The sequence below is a fragment of the Ursus maritimus genome, assembly GCF_017311325.1.
Source record: "Ursus maritimus isolate PB19 chromosome X unlocalized genomic scaffold, ASM1731132v1 scaffold_X1, whole genome shotgun sequence".
NCBI lineage: Eukaryota > Metazoa > Chordata > Mammalia > Carnivora > Ursidae > Ursus > Ursus maritimus.
This window is the reverse complement of record NW_024423319.1, coordinates 72498409-72519309: the sequence shown is the minus strand read 5'-3', so window position 1 is coordinate 72519309 and position 20901 is coordinate 72498409. Positions and strand designations below refer to the sequence as shown.

At 40.7% G+C, this 20901-nt stretch overlaps 1 protein-coding gene across 1 annotated transcript in view; it reads right to left on the bottom strand.

The window, feature by feature from the left end:
* Window positions 1–20901, bottom strand: part of KIF4A (kinesin family member 4A) — a 120173-nt gene that overhangs the window by 7803 nt on the left and 91469 nt on the right. Inside the window, exons 22-29 of the mRNA XM_008712263.2 lie at window positions 13705–13860; window positions 13482–13582; window positions 9076–9205; window positions 7736–7906; window positions 7256–7363; window positions 6166–6243; window positions 5717–5815; window positions 4875–5060 (exon numbers count right to left, since the gene is read on the bottom strand). Of these exons, the coding sequence (XP_008710485.1) occupies window positions 4875–5060; window positions 5717–5815; window positions 6166–6243; window positions 7256–7363; window positions 7736–7906; window positions 9076–9205; window positions 13482–13582; window positions 13705–13860 (1029 nt within the window). The remainder of the gene's footprint in view (window positions 1–4874; window positions 5061–5716; window positions 5816–6165; window positions 6244–7255; window positions 7364–7735; window positions 7907–9075; window positions 9206–13481; window positions 13583–13704; window positions 13861–20901) is intronic.

The following is a 20901-nucleotide window of genomic DNA, read 5'->3' as shown; positions in this document are numbered from 1 at the left end:
TTTTTTTTTTTTTTTTTTTTTTTTTTTTTAAGATTTTATTTATTTATTTGACAGAGGTAGAGACAGCCAGTGAGAGAGGGAACACAAGCAGGGGGAATGGAGAGGAAGAAGCAGGCTCCTAGCGGAGGAGCCTGATGTGGGACTCGATCCCAGAACGCCAGGATCACGCCCTGAGCCGAAGGCAGACGCTTAACCGCTGTGCCACCCAGGCGCCCCAAGATTTTTGATACATACTTTTTTAAAAAAGATTTTTATTTTTAAGTAATCTCTACACCCAGTGTGGGGCTTGAACTTACAACCCTGAGATCAAGAGTCACATGCTCTACCGACTGAGCCAGCCAGGGGTCCCAGATTTTTGATACATATTTTCAAGTTGCTTTCCAGAAGTACCCCAATTTGCATACCTAATAGCAATAGACAGGAATGCCCACATTAGTCACCCTTGCCAATACTGGACATTATAATAAAAAAAAATCTTGCTTCTTTGACTAATACAGTATAAAAGACAGGCTTCTCTGACATGTCCTAGAGACACCTTACCAAGATGACACTGATCCACTGACTGCAATAGCCTGGGTATGGTCCTCTCACATACACAAATTCTTCTAAATGCCTCCAAAACATTCTATTGTCCTGTCAGTGTGTCTCTATTTTAGCTAAAGGGATAACAGAATGAGAGTGGTATCTGAATGGCCGTGCTAAGGAAGAAAATTAGACTTCTACACAGTCATCCCCGCTGGGATGATTTATAGGAGAGTACATTTTAGCTCAACAAGGAACAACCTCCTAACAGTTAGTGGACTACAATGGGCCACCCTAGTGAGCTTCCCAGTACTAGAAGTTTTCAAGCAGACAGAGATTAGATAAGCACCCGGTAGTGCTATTATGGAACAGTCATGACACACACGACAGATGCATTCATCACATGAATGCCATTTCACTAGCTATAACTTCCTCCTGTTCTCTTTCACGCCCAGGACCCAGATCAGAATGTAAGAGAGGGAACATGACCTTGCCACAGGCATGACCTCAAATATATACATATGTGGTACATGGTGTGCCTGTGCCTGTGTGTACATGTGTGTGTATCACAACAGCTGACAACCCACCAGCATGTCCCAACACCACAGTTGAGAACCACTCTAATAGACGGATTCTTTATATAGAGTGGGAAGTAGAGCTGAAAGATCTCTGGGGTTCCTTTAAGCCAGCGGTTTTCAACCCTGGCTACACATAAGAAATCTCCGGGGAGCTTTCCAAAAAGCCAGATCCCACCTCAGACCAATTAAATCAGAATATCTGGGGGTGGGGTCCCAGGCTCCCTACGTTGAAAAGCTCCCTGGGAGATTCTAACGTGCAGCCAGGGTCAAGAGCTATTGCTTTAGAGTCTGTAATTCTTCTAGCCCTGATTTCAGAGTTACATTGTATCTCAGAGACAGATCTGGTAAAAACTTTAACATAAAGGATACCAGACTATGACTCCGGAAGATCCACACATGCAGTCTCCTTTGGATTCAGCTGCCTCTGCCTTTTGTAACTCCTATATCTCTATAAGCCCCAACTGACCAATGTTGACCCATAGGTAGGGACATCTCTATGTCCCTATTCAGCAGGAAGAAGTTACAGAAGATGAGACCTTCCACCCTCAACAACCATAAAGATTTAAGGGTCAAAACTGTTCGGCGGGGATGACGTGGGAAACAAAGGCAGAAGAAAATTATTCAATTTCCTTACTACCTACACCCCACTGACAAGTCCTTGAAACAGGCAGAGTGACATTCCTCTAGGGACTGCTAAGTGTAAAAGGCAATCGTAGCCTGACCTCCCCCTCTGATCCTGTAGTCTACTTAAACATATAAAAATTCCTTCAGAAATTTCCTTTATCTCTAAACCCCCAAGATACATGTTGGCAATCATCCTCCAAGCATATGGCCCACCGATATACATCTGAAGGGTCTCATGACTAAGGTTTTATTAGACGGTAATAAATGACCTTTTCCCAACAATAGCTAGCCCCCTCAAGGTCCTGGAAACCTTGCTTCCAAAATTCCTTAGAGACTTATGCTATCCCTCACCCCCTTCCCAACTTGAAAGTATACAATGGGCCAGTCATGACCCTGGTGCAGCTCTTTCTGCCCACGGGCCCTGCCCCATGCTTTAATAAAATCACCTTTCTGTACCAAAAAACCAAGACGACGACAACAACAACAACAACAACAACAACAACAGCAACAAACCAAACCAGACTATGACAGGAGACTCAGGCTCTGGTCCTATATGTAATACTTGGTATGACCTTGGACAGGCACTTCATTCAAGTTCATCTCCATTCTTTCAACACTAAGGAAGAGATAAGGATTCCTGCTTCCTCTTTTCTGCCAAAGGGGACAAATGAGAATATTTGTAAAATGCTTACAGTGCTTTAATGACATTCCCTGCATGATATTTTATTCTTCACAAAGTATTTTTGAATACATTTTCTTTTAACTACTCAGACACCATAAAACACCATATAAAGGTAGTATTATTAAAACTCCCAAATTAATTAAAAAAAACACTTACACAACTTTGTGACTTTGACTCAGGATATCAGTGCTAGAAGGGACTGTACACATCATCCATTCCAGTCTAATCCCTTCATTGCATAGATAAGGAATTAGAAGCCTAAGGAGATTAAGTGACCTGTTTCCAGTCATCCAACTAGCCAGTGGCAAACTCAAGACTAGAACCCATGTCTACCTGGCTTTGAAGCTATTACTTTTACTATAGCACATGGCCTGTCCCCCAGCATCTCCTTAGTACATAGAGGAAACATGGTCAAGTGCGGAAGCCTACTTTTTCAGCATTAGCTCTAGCCGACTCATTAGTTTGGTGACTGCTGCAGTCTCCTTTAAAGTCATCTAGTGATAATGCCAGTCCATTTCAGCTGGGTTGGAACAACAGAGAGGACAGCCTTTGTGCAAAGCGTTAAAGTCTACAGCTCATGTGTCTAGGAGCAGTCTGACCAGAGAGCAGACAGTTCTCTGGTATGCATAATACACAGCATCCATGAACTTCAAGGTTGCCAAAAGGGAGAAACTAGATCGTGGGCCGATTTGTTCGCCTTTACGCCCAGTCACAGTCTCTTCTCAAGTTATTAAATCAGGGGAAAAGCCTAGGAAAGAATAATCTCTCATGGTTTTTGATACAGATTTTGTCATTGATAGCAAATACTTACTTGCAATTTTTACTAGATTCCTCTATTTCCCTTTTACACGTGGAGCAACATTGCTATGATACATACGGTAAGCCTGCTTCAAGCACAAGTAAGCACATATTTGCTTCACATTTGGACACGTCTTCCCAGGGGTTTTAGGTCCTCTACCATTTGTTTCTATGTGTATTTCTCAACTCTGCTTCCTATTACTTAGTTGACCCTCGTATCTACATTCAGCTCATGCTCTCCACTTGGGTCCTAGCAGAGTCCGTAAACGTTTGTTGAGTAAGTGAATGAAAGTCAGACATGTTCTGCACCATTTTCTGTAAGTGTCCCAACCCCCTGTCCCTCTACAACTAAGTCTTTGCAATATGCTATTCATTGTGTCAGCAATGGCCTCCCACTTGCTTCCAAGACCGTATTTCCCTTTCTGTCTTATGATGCAGCAATAGTCATCTCTTTTATGGTATCTTCCTAAACTATATCTACTTGGTTTGGCGATATAGTCATTCTTTAAAATCCCCCAGTCCATCTCCCTGAGATGAATATGCTGAGGCTCTTTAGTATGCTGCTATTTCTTTGCCTTGTTTTCCCACTAGATTATAAGCTCTCTGAGGCTAAGGATGAGCTCTTAGTCCCACTAAGAACATGTGATACGTCACATTCCTGATGACTCATTTCAAATGACTTAATGCCACCACGACCAGCTATTCCTCACGACTTGCTGCGCTCTGGTGTTGCGGCCTTCTAAGGCTCAGTCCCCTACGTGGTGCTCAAGCAGCTAATGAAATCAAGTTAACCTTCCAGGAAGCCTGCCAGGGTCCTTTGTGAACTGTCCTTCTTCAGTGGAATGTGGCCGCAGGGCACGGTTGGGGTAGTGGTGAACTATAGTGCCTGGGAAGTTAATGTTTCAACATAAAACATCTAGGTTTGAAAAATTACGTAGGACTATCATTGTGGAAGTAAATAAAGCATGCCTCAAAGTCAAACTGTTCCTAACTAACCTTAACATGGTGTGTTTGATCTTAATTATTAGCCCTTTCTGTAATTCCTATTGTTCCTTAGCCCAGGGAGCAAAATTACTCCATGAGGCAAGGAAGATAAAGTTCCCATTTAGCTTCTGGTCTGCAATTTTTCCTGATATGACCGTGACATGGTAGAAACAAACTGGATTTGGAGTCAGAATACAGAATATTTGGTTTCGAGTCCTGACTGGTCTTGGTTTTATGACCTTGAGCAAGGTCATTTCCCTCCTGTGGGTCTCAAATCCACCTGTAAAATGCAAACAATAAATACCTCACTGGATTGGTTTTTTGTGATGAAAAAAGGAGATAACCTATATGAGAATGGTTTATAAACTGTAAAGTGCTATAAAAATATGAAGGATTATTACGATCACTTTGCAACCAGCCTCAGTGAAATGGTATAGAATACTACCACCCATTCAGACCGCGTAAGAACCTAAAAACAGTAAGAGAGCCATCTTGTGCTCTCAGGCAGCCTTCTCGGCTAGCCCCAGGTTCCATACAGTGCTGGCCCAACAAAGACCCCTCAGTGGAGCCAGGGCCTTTGATCGGGATCCAGGGGCTCAGGTGCAGGGCATGGGGGCCAGCAAATTCCCACTGGCAGCAAAGACCAAGGACTAGAACCCCTGACAGAGATGAGAGCTGCTTCCTACCCCTTGGATGTTCTTCTTGGACACCTTCACTAATTTTGTTGGCTTCCATTCCTCATCATCCCTGTCATCATCCTCATCACCAGCACTGTCCTCAGGCTCATTCACAGAATTTTCTGCATAGTATTTTAGGTCCTCGATGTCCATGCTTTGCTCCAGGAACTTTTCTTTAAAACGGGAAGGTTTTGGCTAAGAAAAAAGGTTTGCAATAATTACTTAATAAAATTTTACAAACACACGTAGATCAAATCTTCCCAGTAGCTGTTGCTGGCTATATTCTCAGAGCCGAGATTTCAGCCTGCCTCAAATACAGCCCCTTGGCTTTCCCAGTCAGAATTAATTCTGTTGTAGCCTTTGGCCCTGCAGAGCCTTTGAAAGGATGGAAACTGAAGGGGTAGAGACTGAGCAATCTGAGGGAGGAAAGAGGGACTCCTGATATGATGAGATAAGTATCTCTGGATGGACAGCAGAACACTGCTCTTTTCTCCTGTCCCTCCTCAGCTGTTACATAATGTCTCTACATGGCCAAAAGGCAGCCTTCTGGGGAGGGAGAATGCCTATTTTCCTGAAGACTCTACTGTAGTTTGCTTTGGGACTCCAAGGCAAACTGAGATGCTGGAATTTGGGATTTTTTTAAAAGGTTTTAATGTTAAGTAAGCTCTACACTCCATGTGGGGCTGGAACTCACAACCCTGAGATCAAGAGTCGCACACTCTACCGACTGAGCCAGCCAGGCGCCCTGGGATTTGGGATTTTTCAGTCTCAACCTCTTCTACAAGATGAATTTAGCACACTCACCCCCAACCCTGGCCATATGAAGGTATTACCAGCATGGAGCAGTTTACCTTAGGTGGGATATATTCAAAAGAAGAGTCTGGAGATAGAAGGGTATCCTTAGGAAGATGAGGTTTCTGTCTGCTGGCTACCTGGAGGAGGGTCAGTTTCTGTTCGAAAAGAAAATACATAGTGTATACCGCAGGGCAGCTTCTGGGAGTGTTCATGGCTAAAACAGAAAGATTCTTAAGCTAGCCGTGTTGAAACCAAAGTGAGGCAGGTTAACAGTAAAGCAGGCTGAAGGACTCTCACTTTAGAAGATCCCTATTAGATTCAGAAGAGAGATTAAAAAACGTGTGTTTATACCATTTTGAAACGCACATGACCATATCACACGGACAGTCGACATAGACCTCAGAAATAGAGCCGACTCATCCTACTCGGGGCTGCTCCCAAGAGCCGACCTCAACTGCAACGGGGCTCCCAGGGCTTATTACAAGCAGGTGGGAAGCCGTATTACCTGCTTGATGATTTCATTCTCTCGGAGAAGCTGCTGATTTTGCTCACACACTTCTCGCATCTTCTCCAGTTCTTCATCCTATTTCCAGATAGTGCAGTGATAGGTGGGGTTATTTTCGGCACTACATGTGGGTTACCAAACAACTCACAGAGATGAAAACAGACTGCTGCCAAGTCGCTGGCAGCAGATGGTTTTTGCACAGCAGGCATTGGCACCCAGAAAAATGCCCGATTCCCACCAGTGCCTAGGTGTCCTGAATGCCACTTCTATTGCCGCGCTCCCAAGCAGTCCCGCCCGCACTCCCAGGCACCATGTGCTCTGGCCTAAATGCTCTCCTTATTCTCTTCTATTCTCAAGCCTTACATCCCTTATTCATTCCCGTCAGGATGCTGGTTAAGAGACCCACATGGACAGTAAGCTTTGCTTCTTTCAAGTCTGCAGATGCTTTTGTTTACCCTTCTAAACACAGATGAGGCAGTTTATTTGCTACACTAATAACCCTGATTAAACTCCCTGACACTTAGGACAACCAGATTCGCAATTCGTGCATACGACTTTAACTAGTTTGGTTATGTCTTTGATGGGAGGTGCCAAGGAAACCCTAGAGACTGGTGCTTCAGAAAAAAAGGATTCTAAGTTGGATAAAATAGTGTTCCAACACGCTGCTAAGGGGTGTGGTGTTCCCAGGCTCGGGGAGATATTCAGACCCCAGGCACTTTACAAACATGTCAGGTCTCAGCTCAGAACAGGCTCAGAAAGAGAAAGCTGAATGCCCCGAGGATTCTATGGGATGACTGAACTTTCTCAACCCTTTTAGAGCTCAGGGCTGAGGCAAGGAACCAGGAGGCCTCAAAGTCTGGCACGGAGTACGTAATGTCATTTCTGTACCAAAAAGGAGGTTATTCTATGTATGGTTACATTCTAAATACCCTTAAATTGATCAGATAGGGCCCAAAGGCCATAGAGGTTACTATTATAAACCTGTCGGCAGTAGTTACTCTCCGCTGCAAGTACAACGGTATAAACCAGACAGGATTCACAGTCAAGCCTGTGGATCCCATCTCTGGAGACCCGCGCCCCATTATCATACCTGACACTTCAGTGTGCTCAGTAGCTGTTGCTCCTTTTCACTCACGGACTCCTCTAGCTGCTTCTCTGCCATCTGGCTTTGCTGCAGCTGGCTGAGAAGGTACAGCACCTAGAGAAAGACACGACCCAATGGGATCAAAGGAATGAGAGGAAAAAAGAATTCCGGCTTAGTCCAAGCGGTGACCCAGAGGACTCCTCTGACTCAGAGGTACCTGTTATCTTTCCTTCTCATGGCTTAAAGGAATAAGCACAGCCATGGTGTTAATCTTGGGATCAAAGCTGGAGGCTAAGAGCCACTGTGTGTGTCAACTTCGACAAGTAATTTCTCTCTTTCGGGTTCCTGGTTTGCAAAATTTGGAAAAGACGACGCATGGGCTTCTGAAGGAAACTTCATCCCCCCGCCACTGTCTTTTCAAAACTAACAACAAAGAGCAATGACACTCTGTTTCTCAGTATAACCTCTGGGCTTGCCGGGGCTTACCTTCTCTTGGTGCTGCTGTTCTACCCTGACCAGCTCTGCCTGTAACTCCGTCTCGATTTCAGCAAAATGATTTCGTTCCTCAAACAGCATCTTCTGCATGTCAGCACAGCTGGCCTTGTTCTGTTTCAGGCTGCTTTCGAGCTTGCTGACCTGTATTTTGGAGGAGACCAGCTGGAAGGGATAAAAGAAGATCAGTTTATTTGGAGAATGGCCACCTTTCCCCATTCATTAGGCAGGCAAATGTCAGCTTTCCTGAAATGGACTGCGAAAAGTTCCTCCATGTCTGTCCAGAGTCCATTCTTCTTTTTCTATGTCACATGGATTCTACCAGTGAATAGGAACAACAAGGCCAAGAGCCCATATTTCTGCTGAGATCGATCTCTTCGAGCCAGGAGCCATGGCTAAGGTCATTCAATCTCTTGCTCTGTCTCCAGGCAAGAATAAACCGAACACAAACAGTAGCTGACAACTCCAAATTCTAATATTTAAGACCTCCTTCCTTCATTCTGAAGAGGAATCCATAGGACACACCCTACGGCCAATTATGTCCCATGGCAGAACGTCTGTGTTCACAAGTTGGAACTAGTAGACACCTTAGCTGGTGCTGTAGACCTGGCTCTTCAGGCTAGACTGATATCCTATGCTGGCCTGGTTTTATAGTCTCTACTAGCCCATACAGGGAACATCATAAACACCAGTGTTCACAGGTCCAATCAGGATTTCCTACTTGGTAGGACGAATCTACTAACCCAATGCAAAAACGTATAAAGGATAACATTGCTCAAACTTCCAGAGTTGGAGTTGGTATGCTTGTCTCAAAGTGAAGACACCTCAGTCACCAGAGGCAATCAACTCCAGTTCCTCTTGTGACAATGTAAGATGATATATTATTTTGAAGTCAGTGAAAAATCACTCTCCTAGAGATGGGTATATGTCAAAAGATGATTAAGTTTCCTCTTTTCTACAATGGTTCTTAAACTTTTCGAATACACATCTCATAGGTGCTTTAAAAAGTAGTACAGTATAATAGTTTATGTTTAACCAGTGGCCTCCTATGGCGTCCTGATTGTTTTCCCAATAATAATAGCAGACATTTATCGAGCACTTGTTGTATGCCATGCACGATAGGTATCAACTTGCAAGTTATATATTTTTCTATGTGACTGGCCTGTACTTGTTCACACCAACCTTCACCCATAAAACTATTTCTCTAATACTAGTGTCATTGCAGCTTCTACCATGAAAAGTGGCATTAACACTACAACGGTATTCCCGGCTAACATCTTATTCCAATCTATCCAGCCAGACCCCTAATTGCTGGTAGGAAGAGCGATGCTCACCTCTCCAATTAAATATTTCAGGGCACACTTGGCTTCCAGGATGGTAGCAATATTCTCCCAGCGGTGTTTTGGCCTGTCTTCACTTTCGGCATCCAGCAGCTTCTGCTGCAGGTCAGCAATCTGAGCACTCCTTCAAGGAAAGAGACAGTGAGACTTCTGCTATCCTCAACACCAAGGAGGAGAGCTCTGTGGGGCTCTTCAGATAGGTTTATGGGTTGAGGTATCAGTGAAATACCATTTGGATAATGACTGAGTCATCCAGTTAGGATTTTATACAGTCTCTCAAATCCTGAAGCAAAAGGGATCCGAGAGACTATCCAAATGGCTTTATTTTATTAAATACTGGTTGAAATAAATGGGTTATATGGTGGGACTTGGAAAGATTTGTTTTAGTAGGGCTTCTGTTGCAGTGCATTGACTGCAATGCCACTTTGTCTTGAGGTCATGTAAGTTCAGAGTGTGATATAGTGGCTCAACTATGCAAGAAGAAGAGTCAGGTTGGAGACCTGAAGGAAAAAATGCTCAAATGTACAAGCAGTGGGGCGCCTGGGGGGCTCAGTCGGTTACAAGTCTGCTTTCGGCTCAGGACATGATTTCGGGGCCCTGGGCTTGAGCCCCACGTCGGGCTCCCTGCTCAGTGGGGAGCCTGCTTTTCCCTCTGCCCCTCCCCCCTGCTCGTGCTTTCTCTCTCTCAAATGAATAAAATGAAATCTTTTAAAAAAATAAAAAAGTATTTTTAACTTTATACTTTATATAATATTTTTATGAAGTATTTGCTGGAACCAAATACCAAATTGAGACCTATGGCTAGTGCTGTGAGTGGTTATCTTGAAGTGCCTACCATAGGACAGAGAAGTTTCTAAGAAGACTAGATACCCTGACCCTGGTTACAGCTTACAGATATTTTCTGATCAAGTGTGGCCTGAAACCAAGGTTTACACAGTATTTCAGTTTCATTAACAGCTTCCTTCTCAAATTTGCTATGTGTCCAGTGGGAGGTAGTACGCCAGCATGCGCGTAGCAGACTGCTATGTAAGGCACTATAAAAGAAGATGGGGACCAAAATAATCTAAGATAGCAGTTCTCAAATCTTAGAGTCTCAGGACCCCTCTACACTCTTTAAAATTATTGAGGGCCTCTGAGAAATTCTGTTCATATACATTGTACCTATAGATATTTACAGTATTGAAAGTAAAACTGAGAAAAAATTAAACATTCACTAATTCACTTAAAATAACAATAATCCATTATAATATATTTTATGAAAAATACATATTCTAAAACGAAAAAATAATTTAGTGAGAAGAGTGGGACTCTTACATTTTTACAAATCTCTGTAATATCTGACTTAGAAGACAGCTGGATTCTCACATTTCCCGCTGCAATCAGTCTTTTGTGATATGTTCTGGTTGATGTTAATAAAGACAATCTGGCCTCACATGGATAGGTAGCTGGACCAAGAAGGAGCATTTTAATAGCCTATTCAGATAACTGAATATTCTTCTTTGAGACCACACTAAAACGCAGCAAGTGGTAGTTCCTCAAAAATTAGTTGAAATGTGGCATCTGAAACCATTGCTAACTAAACTTTTCTTACTTTCTTATATTAAAACCTGCTGGTCTATCTTGCAATCTGAATGGATCTTTTACCCACATGTGATTCTGTAACGTATCATTTGGACAATGTTGAGTGACGCGAAGTCTCCAAACGTTATCACATTTCATTATACAATATATATAAAAAAAGTAAACAACTGTTAATAGTCACTGCTGGTCTCCTCGGAAAAGTTAAGAAAAACTGTCAAGCTCTTGGGTGCAGATAAAAGTTTTCCAGAATTCTAAGTTTTGCTTGAAAGCTCAATTCTATCTTTAGTGACAAACACTGCCAGTTGTTTTTCTTGAAGTGACAAGCTCACTCTGTTCACTTTTGAGAAAATGCCTGCCAAGTACTCAAGCCTGAATAACCATAGTTTGTCAGTGGTTCTTTCGAATACAACGGATGTTCCATGGAGAAAGAGGCCTATTGAGCTCACACCTCCAACAATTGCACAAGTGCTTTTCCTCCAGACAACCCTAGGACTTGAGCAAAACAGCACAAGTGCTCTGCGTGTTCTTCCTGTCCCGTCACACGGAATACTAAATAGATTTGAACTCAAGGTTTGAAATTTAATAAAATTAACAATTTGTACTGCTTTATCAAAGCCATTCCTTTTTTTTTTTTAAGTAGGCTCTATGCCCAGTGTAGGGGTTGAACCCAAGACCCTGAAATCAAGAGTTGCATGTTTTACCAACAGAGCCAGCCAAGTGCCCCTATCAAACTCATTCTTAGGTAAAAGTGATTTAAACAAACAAACAAACGAGAGTGTGTGGTGGTGAAGTATACAATGACCACTAGTACAGATTGGGGCCCACTGCTTTGACTCAAGCTACTGTATGAGCAGTTTTGTCCACTGTTGCTTTGCACCACCATGGCAAATGTCGATGGAGTAAAAATGGCAAATGATGTCTTAATATTATTATGAAAAGAGTTCTGATTGCTCAGAGACCCCCTGGGGTTGCAGACCATGCTTCGAGAACTCTGGTCTAATATATAGTCCTTTCCTTCAATAAGCTTACGATCAATTTATATTGACAAGACTAATAAATGTAAAAAATTAATAAATATAAAGATAACACACATCCACTGTACCACATATATGATTGACTACTGTAAGTTCTGAAGGCGTTTAAAGAGGAGGATTAGTGGGGGGATGAAGCGTCAGGGAAGGCTTCTTGGAAGAGGTGAGCCAGGACACTTCAGGATTGTCATCTATCATATGGCCTTTCCTGTCTCCTCTGACAATTTATGTCCCTCAGGTATTTTTAAAATTTAGTTTATGTCTCATCAACTTTAGGGAAATTGCCTCAATTAAACTCACCTCTGTTTAATTGCTATCTACTTGGCACCGCCTAACATTTAATCATTTAATTATGCACAGTGGTGTGCAGGTAAATGTTTCACAACCAGCACTTAAAAAACCAGACCCAACTTGTAGCTTTTGCTAGTTTCTGTGGTATAAATGTGGTAAGCTGCCAAGGGTTTACAACACTCCTGCAATTTTAACAAATGATTCCAACACACTACTGTGTCATCATACAATTTCCACTTGAGAGCAGGGGTGATGCCACCTAGTTTCTGTATATCCCAACTGCATGCACCCCGTGCAGCACAAAGCAGAAACTCAAATGTTGTGTGATTTATAGATGTATCCAAAGATAAACAGCTAGTAGGTGTTGCTAGAAACAAATTTAAATGATCTTTAAGGTCTTCTGGGCAATACAATTCTATTATCCTAAGACGCTATAAAATCCCTGTGAAAGTCTGATTCCTTCTAGATGTCATAGATATTTAAAAGACAGTAATAGTGATTAGAGCAGCATAATTTCTGGTCTTGGAGCCAGAAAAGGAGAAAGAGAGAATGTTCATTGTTATGTACTTGACTTACTAATCTAATGCTCATGATAACTTTACTTATATATTATTATATCTACTTTGCTGATGATCCCTAAAGTTCTCTCCCTTCTGTACAGTTGCTCTTCTGGCATCAGTTCTTGATTTCCTCTAAAGTTTTGCTTTTCGCCAGTTCTACATTTCAGAGATACTAACGTGGTGCAACGTAAAGAGCATGGGTTTTGGAATTAGGTAGCCCAGGTTTTGAATCCCAGCTCTGTATAACCTTGAGCACGCTTCTTAAGATTTCTAAACTTCTGGGGCACCTGGATGGCTCAGTCAGTTGGGTGTCCAGCTCTTGATTTCGGCTCAGGTCATGATCTTGGGGTCGTGGGATCAAGCCCTGCATTGAGCTCTGTGCTCAGCAGGGAGTCTGCTTGGGATTCTCTCTCTCCCTCTGCCCCACTCCCCTGCATACTCTCTCTCTTTCTCTAAAAAAATAAAAATTAAAAAAAAAAGATTTCTGAACTTCTGTTTAGCTCTTTAAGGTCAGAGGAATGATACTTAGGGGCACCTGGGTGGCTCAGTCACTTGAGCATCTGCCTTCGGCTCAGGTCATAATCTCCGGGTCCTGGGATCGAGTCCCACATCAGGCTCCCTGCTCAGCCTGAGAGTCCGCTTCTCCCTCTCCCTCTCCACCCCTGCTCATGCACTCTCTCTCTCAAATAAAGAAATAAAATCTTAAAAATAATGATACTTACCTCATAAGGTATAATAATAAGTCATAGGGAGGGATAGAATGAGAAAATGTATCTAACATGTCTAGTGAACTATATGGTTCAAAAAAATTGCTCACTTCTCTATCATCACAAAGCCTTTGAAAAACAAGCTTTTGAATCACAGGATTGATAGGTTCTATTTTGATTCCAGGCCTAAATTTTTATAAATCACAATGCCTTAAAGACAGTCACATTACCTGAGTTCCATTTCAGTTTCTAGGCTTTCGATCTGCTTTGTAATGGAGTCCTCTGACTCAGAAACTTGACCGCGTAGTTCAGCAAGTGAGAATGTGCGCCTCTGTAAAGAACAGTGGGAATGAGGATGCAGTGCTGAAAGGAACGTAATCCTCCAAAGTTGTGAGGGTTTCTGGGGAGTGCGGAGTCTGATTATTGGTAACGCATTTCCATAAGGGCACTTACCCGGAGTTTAGGAGGTGGATTCTCCCCAGATTCCTTTTTTTCTTTGAGTTGAGCCACGTCCTGAGCCAGGATCTTTCTATCTTCAAGAAGGTCATTCAGATGGCGTTTGGCTTCCTCAGTACTGACCATAACCTCGATTTCATTTGCAAGCCAATTCTAGAAGAGAAATCGGTGATGTTGGGTTAGGGCTAATGAATCTCTGGCCCATGGGCTAGATTCAGCTCCAGACTTAATTTCACTCAGAACAGAGCCCACATAAGTAGAAGTGAGATTTCCATTCATGCCTACACTCACCAAAATTGTAATAGCTCTCCAAGAGCTTTTAACAGCAATATCCCAAAAGGTCATGAGAAAGAGGCTTTCTGCAGAAAATCTTTCTCTAGATATCCTAGTATTTCTAAATACTGTCTGCCTTCTCCATTTTCTCCTTAACTTGTCCTTAACTAGTCATGAGGAATTGAAATACATTTTGATTATCTGTTCTACTTAATACAGATACCCATTCTTTTTAAATTTTATTTGAGTATAGTTGACACATAATGTTACACTAGTTTCCTGTGCACAACATAGTGATTCAACATCTCATGTTATGCTTTGTTCACCACAAGTATAGCTACCATCTGTCACCATACAACGCTATTACAATATCATTGACTATATTGATGCTATTCTTTTTATTCCTGTGACTTTATTCCATAACCGGAAGCCTGTACCTCCCACTCCCCTTCACCCGTTTTGCCCATGCCTCTACTCCCCCTTTCCCTCTGGCATCCATCAGTTTGTTCTCTGTATTTATAGGTCTGATTCTGTTTCTTGTTTGTTCATTCATTTGTTTTTTTAGATTCCACATATGAGTGAAATCATATGGTATTTGTCATTCTCAGTCTGACTTATTTTACTTAGCATAATACCTTTAGAGGTATTAGGTCCATTCATGTTGTCACAAATGGCAAGATCTCATCCTTTTCTTAGGGCTGTGTAACATTCCAGTGTGTGTGTGTGTGTGTGTGTGTGTGTATCTATCACATCTTCTTTACCCATTCATCTATTGATGGACACTTAGGTTGCTTCCTTATCTTGGCTATTGTAAATAATGCTGCAATACACATGGGGTGCAAATATCTTCAAATTAGTGCTTTTGTTTTCTTGGGGTAAATATCCAGTAGTGGAATTACTGGATCATATGGTATTTCTATTTTCAATTTTTTGAGGAACCTCCATACTGTTTTCCACAGTAGATGTACCAATATACATTCCCACCAACAATACACGAAGGTTCCTTTTTCTTCACATCCTTGCCAACACTTGTCATTTTTTGCCTTTCTGATTTTAGCCATTTTGACAGGTGTAAGGTGATACCTCATTGTAGGTTGATCTGCATTTCCTTGGGGAGTAGTGATGTTAAGCATCTTTTCATGTGTCTGTTGGCCATTTGTATGTCTTCTTTGGGAAAATGTATTTAGGTCCTCTGCCCATTTTTAAATTTGATTGCTTTTCTGGTGTTGAGCTGTACAAGTTCTTTATATATCTTGGATATTAACCCTTCATTGGATATATCATTTGCAAGTATCTTCTCCCATTCAGTAGGTTGCCTTTTTGCTTTGTAGATGGTTTCCTTCACTGTGCGAAAGCTTTTTATTTTGATGTACTACCAACAGTTTATTTTTGCTTTTGTTTCTCTTGCCTTAGAAGACACGATTAGATATGCGTTCTTAATCTTTAAAGCCGATGAATGAAATTTTTTAAGTAAACAAAACTAAATTTAGTTTCTAAAAAGTAGCCATCTCTGAGAACACTTTCAATTTTGATGGAGGCATACCATGCTTAAAAGTAATCAAAAGAAGGGTGGAGTGAATGGATGTATTAACATCAGATAATGTAAAATTCGCATCAAATAATATTACTGAGGATAAAAAGGATTATTTCATAATGGTAAAGGAGTCAATTATTCAAAAGAACTTAATCCTTAATGTTTATATCTCTAATTTAAGCACCAAAATCATACATGAGTCAACAAAGGAGATAATATGAAATCACAAAAATACTCAGTTGATCCCAAAGAAGCCAGAAAACAAACAAAATACAGGGAATAATGAACAGATGGGACAAATAGAAAACAGCAAGATAATAAGAGTCAAGCTTACCCATATCAATAATCATATTAAAAGCAAATGGTCTGAACATCCCAATTTAAATGCAGATTGTCAGATTGGATTATAAAAGCTAGACTCAACTACATGCTGCCTACAAGAAACATACTTTACTTTTTAAAGTTTATTTATGTATTTTAAATAATCTTTACACTCAATGTGGGGCTTGAATGCATGACCCTGAGATCAAGAGTTGCATGCTCTTCAGGATACCTGGGTGGCTCAGTCGGTTGAGCATCTGCCTTTGGCTCAGGGTCATGATCTTGGGGTCCTGGGATTGAGCCCTAAATAGGGCTCCCTGCTCAGTGGGGAGTCTGTTTCTCCCTCTGCCCCTCCCTCCTGCTTGTGCTCTCTTTCAAATAAATAAATGAGAACCTTAAAAAGAAAAAAAAGAGTTGCATGCTCTTTTGAGTGAGCCAGCCAGATACCCCGGAAACACTTTAAAAATGAAGGCACAAATAGGTTAAAACCAAAGGGATTAAAAAATATATAGCATTCTAGGGGCACCTGGGTGGCTCAGTTGGTTACGTGTCTGCCTTCTGCTCAGATCATGATCCTGGAGTCCTGGGATGGAGCCCCAGATCGGACACCCTGCTCAGCAAGGAGTCTGCTTCTCCCTCTCCTCTGCCCTTCCCTTCATGCTCTCTCTCTCACGTGCGCGCACTCCCTCTCTCTCAAATAAGTAAATAAATAATCTTTTTGGTGCACCTGGGTTTGTTAAGTGTCTGCCTTAAGCTCAGGTCATGAAGTCAGGGTCCTGGGATCGAGCCCCACATCAGGCTCTCTGCTCAGCGGGGAGTCTGCTTCTCCCTCTGTGCTTTCTCTCTCACAAGGAGGGGGAGTGGGAGAGGTATATATTTGTGTGTGTGTGTGTGTATATATATATATATACACATACACCATTCTACATTAGTAAAAAATAAAAAGCTGGAGGGACTATATTATTATCAGAAAAAGATTTCAGAACAAAGAATATTATCAGGAACAGAAAAGATCATTTCATAATAATGAAAAGATGAGTTAATCCTAATTATTTACACCCCTAATAACAGAGCTTCAAAATACATGAAGCAAAAATAGAACCACAAGGAGAAAAAGACAAGTCCATAATTCCAGTTGGAAATTTGAATACCCATCTCTCAATAAATGATAGAATAAGTAGGCAGAAAATCAGCAAGGATACAGTAGAAATGAACAGCACAATCAAACAGAAAAGACTGACATTTATAGAGCACTCTCTCCAATAGCAGCAGAATACATATTCTTCTCAAGTACACATAGAATATTTGCCAAGATTGACCATATTCTAAGCCATAATAAGCCTCATTAAATTTGAAAGGATTCAAGTCACACAATGTTCTCTAACCACAATGAAATTAAATTAGAAATCATAACACAAAGATATCTAGAAAAATACCCCAATATTTGGAAACTAAATAACCCTCTTGTAAATAACCCATGGGTCAGAGAAGAAATCAACAGGGAAATTAGAATGCATTTTGAATTGAATGAAAATGAAAATATAAGCATCAAAATTTGTGGGATGTCATTAAAGGATTACTTAAGGGGAAATTTATAGCACTAAATGCCTATATTAGAAAAGATGAAGGGGCACCTGGGTGACTCAGTTGGTTAAGTGTCCGACTCTTCATTTCAGGTCAGGTCATGATATCAGGGTTGTGAGATTGAGTCCCGTGTCAGGCTCTGCACTGGGCATGGAGCCTGCTTGGGATTCTCTCCCTCCCACTCCCTCTGCTCCTCTACCCTCTCTCAAAAAAAAAATTTTTTTTCAAATCAATGACCTCAGCTTCTACCTTAAGAAACTAAAAAAAAAAAAAAGGCCAATTACATTCAAACCAGAAATAAGGAAATAATAAAGATCAGATTGGAAACTAATGAGTTGCGGTTTGGGGGACATTTTAAAAATTTTGGTAAAATACACATAACATAAAATTTACTATTTTAACCATTAGTAAGAATGAGCTGGTTCTCTGATAAACCTCTAGCCAAACGATCATGGAAAAGGAAAAAGGCAAAAAATATCAATAACAGGAATGAGACAGATGATACTACCACAGCTTTTATAGACTTTAGCAGGATAATAAGGGAATACTATGAATAACTTTATTTGACAAGTTAGATGAAGCAGCCAAGTTTACTGAAACACACAAACTACCGAAGCTTACTTAAGAAGAAATATATAACCTGAGCAATCTACATCTGCTTAAAAAAATTGAATTTTAGTTAATTTTCATCTACTCCCCAAAGCAAAAACTAACAAAAAAACCCTTCAGGCCCACATGACTTAACTTGTGAATTTTACCCAACTTTTAAAGAAGAAACAATATTAATTCTATACAAACTCTTCCAGACAATTGAAAAAGAAGGAGTACTTCCCAACTCATTCGAAGAGGCCAACATTACTTTGATACCAAAACCAGATGAAGACATTATAAGAAAACAACAGACCAATATCCCTCATGAACAGAGATGCAAAAATTTTACACAAAATTTTTATTTTAGAAAAATTTTCATTTTATATACTGCTGAATTCAACAATACATAAAAAGGATGATATATCACAACCAAGTGGAGTTTATCCAAGGAACGCAAGGCTGGTTTCATAATGGAGTATCAAAAAACTCAGAATAAAACCTTACAACAAACTAAGAATACATAAGAACTTCCTCAGTCTGAGGGGCGCCTGGGTGGCTCAGACAGTTAAGCCTCTGACTGTTGATCTCAGCTTGGGTCATGATCTTGGGGTCCTGGGATCAAGCCCTGCAATGGGCTCTGTGCTCAGCTCCTCTGCTCCTCCCCCACCCCCCGGCTTGTGCTCTCTCAAATAAATAAATAAAATCTTTTAAAAAAAGTACTTCCTCAATCTCTTAAAGGGTATCTATGAAAAACCTACAGCTAACATCGTACTTAATGGTGAAAGATTGAATCTCTTCCCCAAGATCAGGAAAAATAGAATGGTTTCTACTGTCACCACTCCTATTCAACATTATCCTGAAGGTCCAAGCTGATGTAACAGGACAAGTAAGAGAAGTAAAAGACATACAGATTAGAAAGGAAGAAATAAATCTGTATTTACAGATGGCATGATGGTGTAGAAAATCCCAAAGAACCTACAAAATAGTTACTAGACTAATAAAGTCAAAAGACAGAAATTAGTATAAAAAATCAATTGTATTTCTATAAACCAGCAATGAACAACGGGATGAACAATTTGGCAGTTTCTTACAAAGTTAAACATACCCTTACCATATATGACCTAGCAATTCCACCCCAGCGATTTGCCCAAGTGAAATGTTTACCTATGTTTACACAGAAACCAGTATATAAATGTTTTTATAGCAGCTTTATTCATAATCACCAAAAACTGGAAAAAAACCCCTCCAAGATACCCTTTAATAGGTGAATAGATAAACTATGGGACATCCATACAACGGAATACAACTCAGAAAAAAAAGGGCAAAAACTATTGATTCATGCAACAACATAAATGAGTCTCCAATGCATTATGCTAAGCGAAGTCATGCTATATGTTTCTTTTTTAAATATGTTTCTATTTATATGACACTGATGCAAAGGGAAAACAATTATGACAGAATACACATCAGCATTTGCTATAGGGTTGTGGGAGGAGTTGACTACAAACAGGTATACAGGAATTTGGGAGGACAATAAAACTATCCTATATCTTGCTTGTGTTGATGGTTATACAACTGTATGTGCTGTCAAAACTCTGAGAACTGTACACTAAAAAAGGCAAATCTTACGGTATGTCAGATATGCCTTAATATAGTTGAAAAAATCAATGTCGTTTGCTATACTAACAGAGTAAAAACAAACCATAAGATCATCTCAATAGGATTCAGAAAAAACTTTTGAAAAACCCCCAACATCCATTCATGATAAAAACTTTCCACAAACTAGGGATACACAGGAACTTCTTCAAACTGATAAAGGACATAAAGTAAAACCTGTAGCAAATATCTTACTTAATGGTGAAGTGTTGAATGCTTTTTCCCTAAGACTGGGAACAAAGCAAGGATGTCTCTTTCACCTACTCAATTAAATATTTTACCGGAGGTCCTAGCAAGTGCAGTAAGACAGATCAAGTTAAAAAAGAGGCATACAGAGCTGATAAGTAAATAAAATTGTCTCTATTTGCAGATAACATGATTGTCTATGTAGCCTCTATAAAAAAGCTGTAAGAGGGGCATCTGGGTGGCTCAGTCGGTTAAGTGTCTGCCTTCAGCTTAGGTCATGATCCCAGGTGGGATCGGGCCCCGCATCGGGTTCCTTGCTTGGTGGGGAGCTTACTTCTCCCACTAACCTCTCCCTCTGCCTGCTGCTCCCCTTGCTTGTGCTCTCTCCCTCTCTCTGTCAAATAAATACATAAAATCTTAAAAATAAAAAAGCTATAAGAACCAATGAATATGTCCAAATAACTGGAAATTGAAATAAAAAAACCATTTCCGATATCATAAAAATATGAAATACTTAGGGATATATTTGACAAAAGATGTGCAACACCTGTATACTGAAAACTAAAACACTACTGAGAGAAATTAAAGATTTAAATAAATGGAGAGATGCATTGTGTTCATGAATCAAAAGACTCAATATTGTTAAGATATAAATTCTCCTCAAGTTTATCTACAGATTCTATGGAATCCTAATGAAACTCCCAGTAGACTTTTTATGGAAATTAACAAGCTGATTCTAAAATTTATATGAAAATGCACAGCACCTAGTTTTCCCAAAACAATTTTGAAAGACAATAACAACTTTGGGGGGCTTATACTACCTGATTTCAGAACTTATTATAAAGCTAGTGTGGGGGAGTTAAGATGGCGGAGGAGTAGGAGACACCGTTTTCAGCCGGTCCTCCGAGTCGAGCTGGATAGGTACCAGACCAGCCTAAACAACCACGGAACCAGCCTGAGACGCAGGAAGACGCATCTGGATCTCTACAAATGAACATCTCCAGCGCAGAGTATTGAGGTACGAAGCGGGGAGCCATGAAACTGTGCAC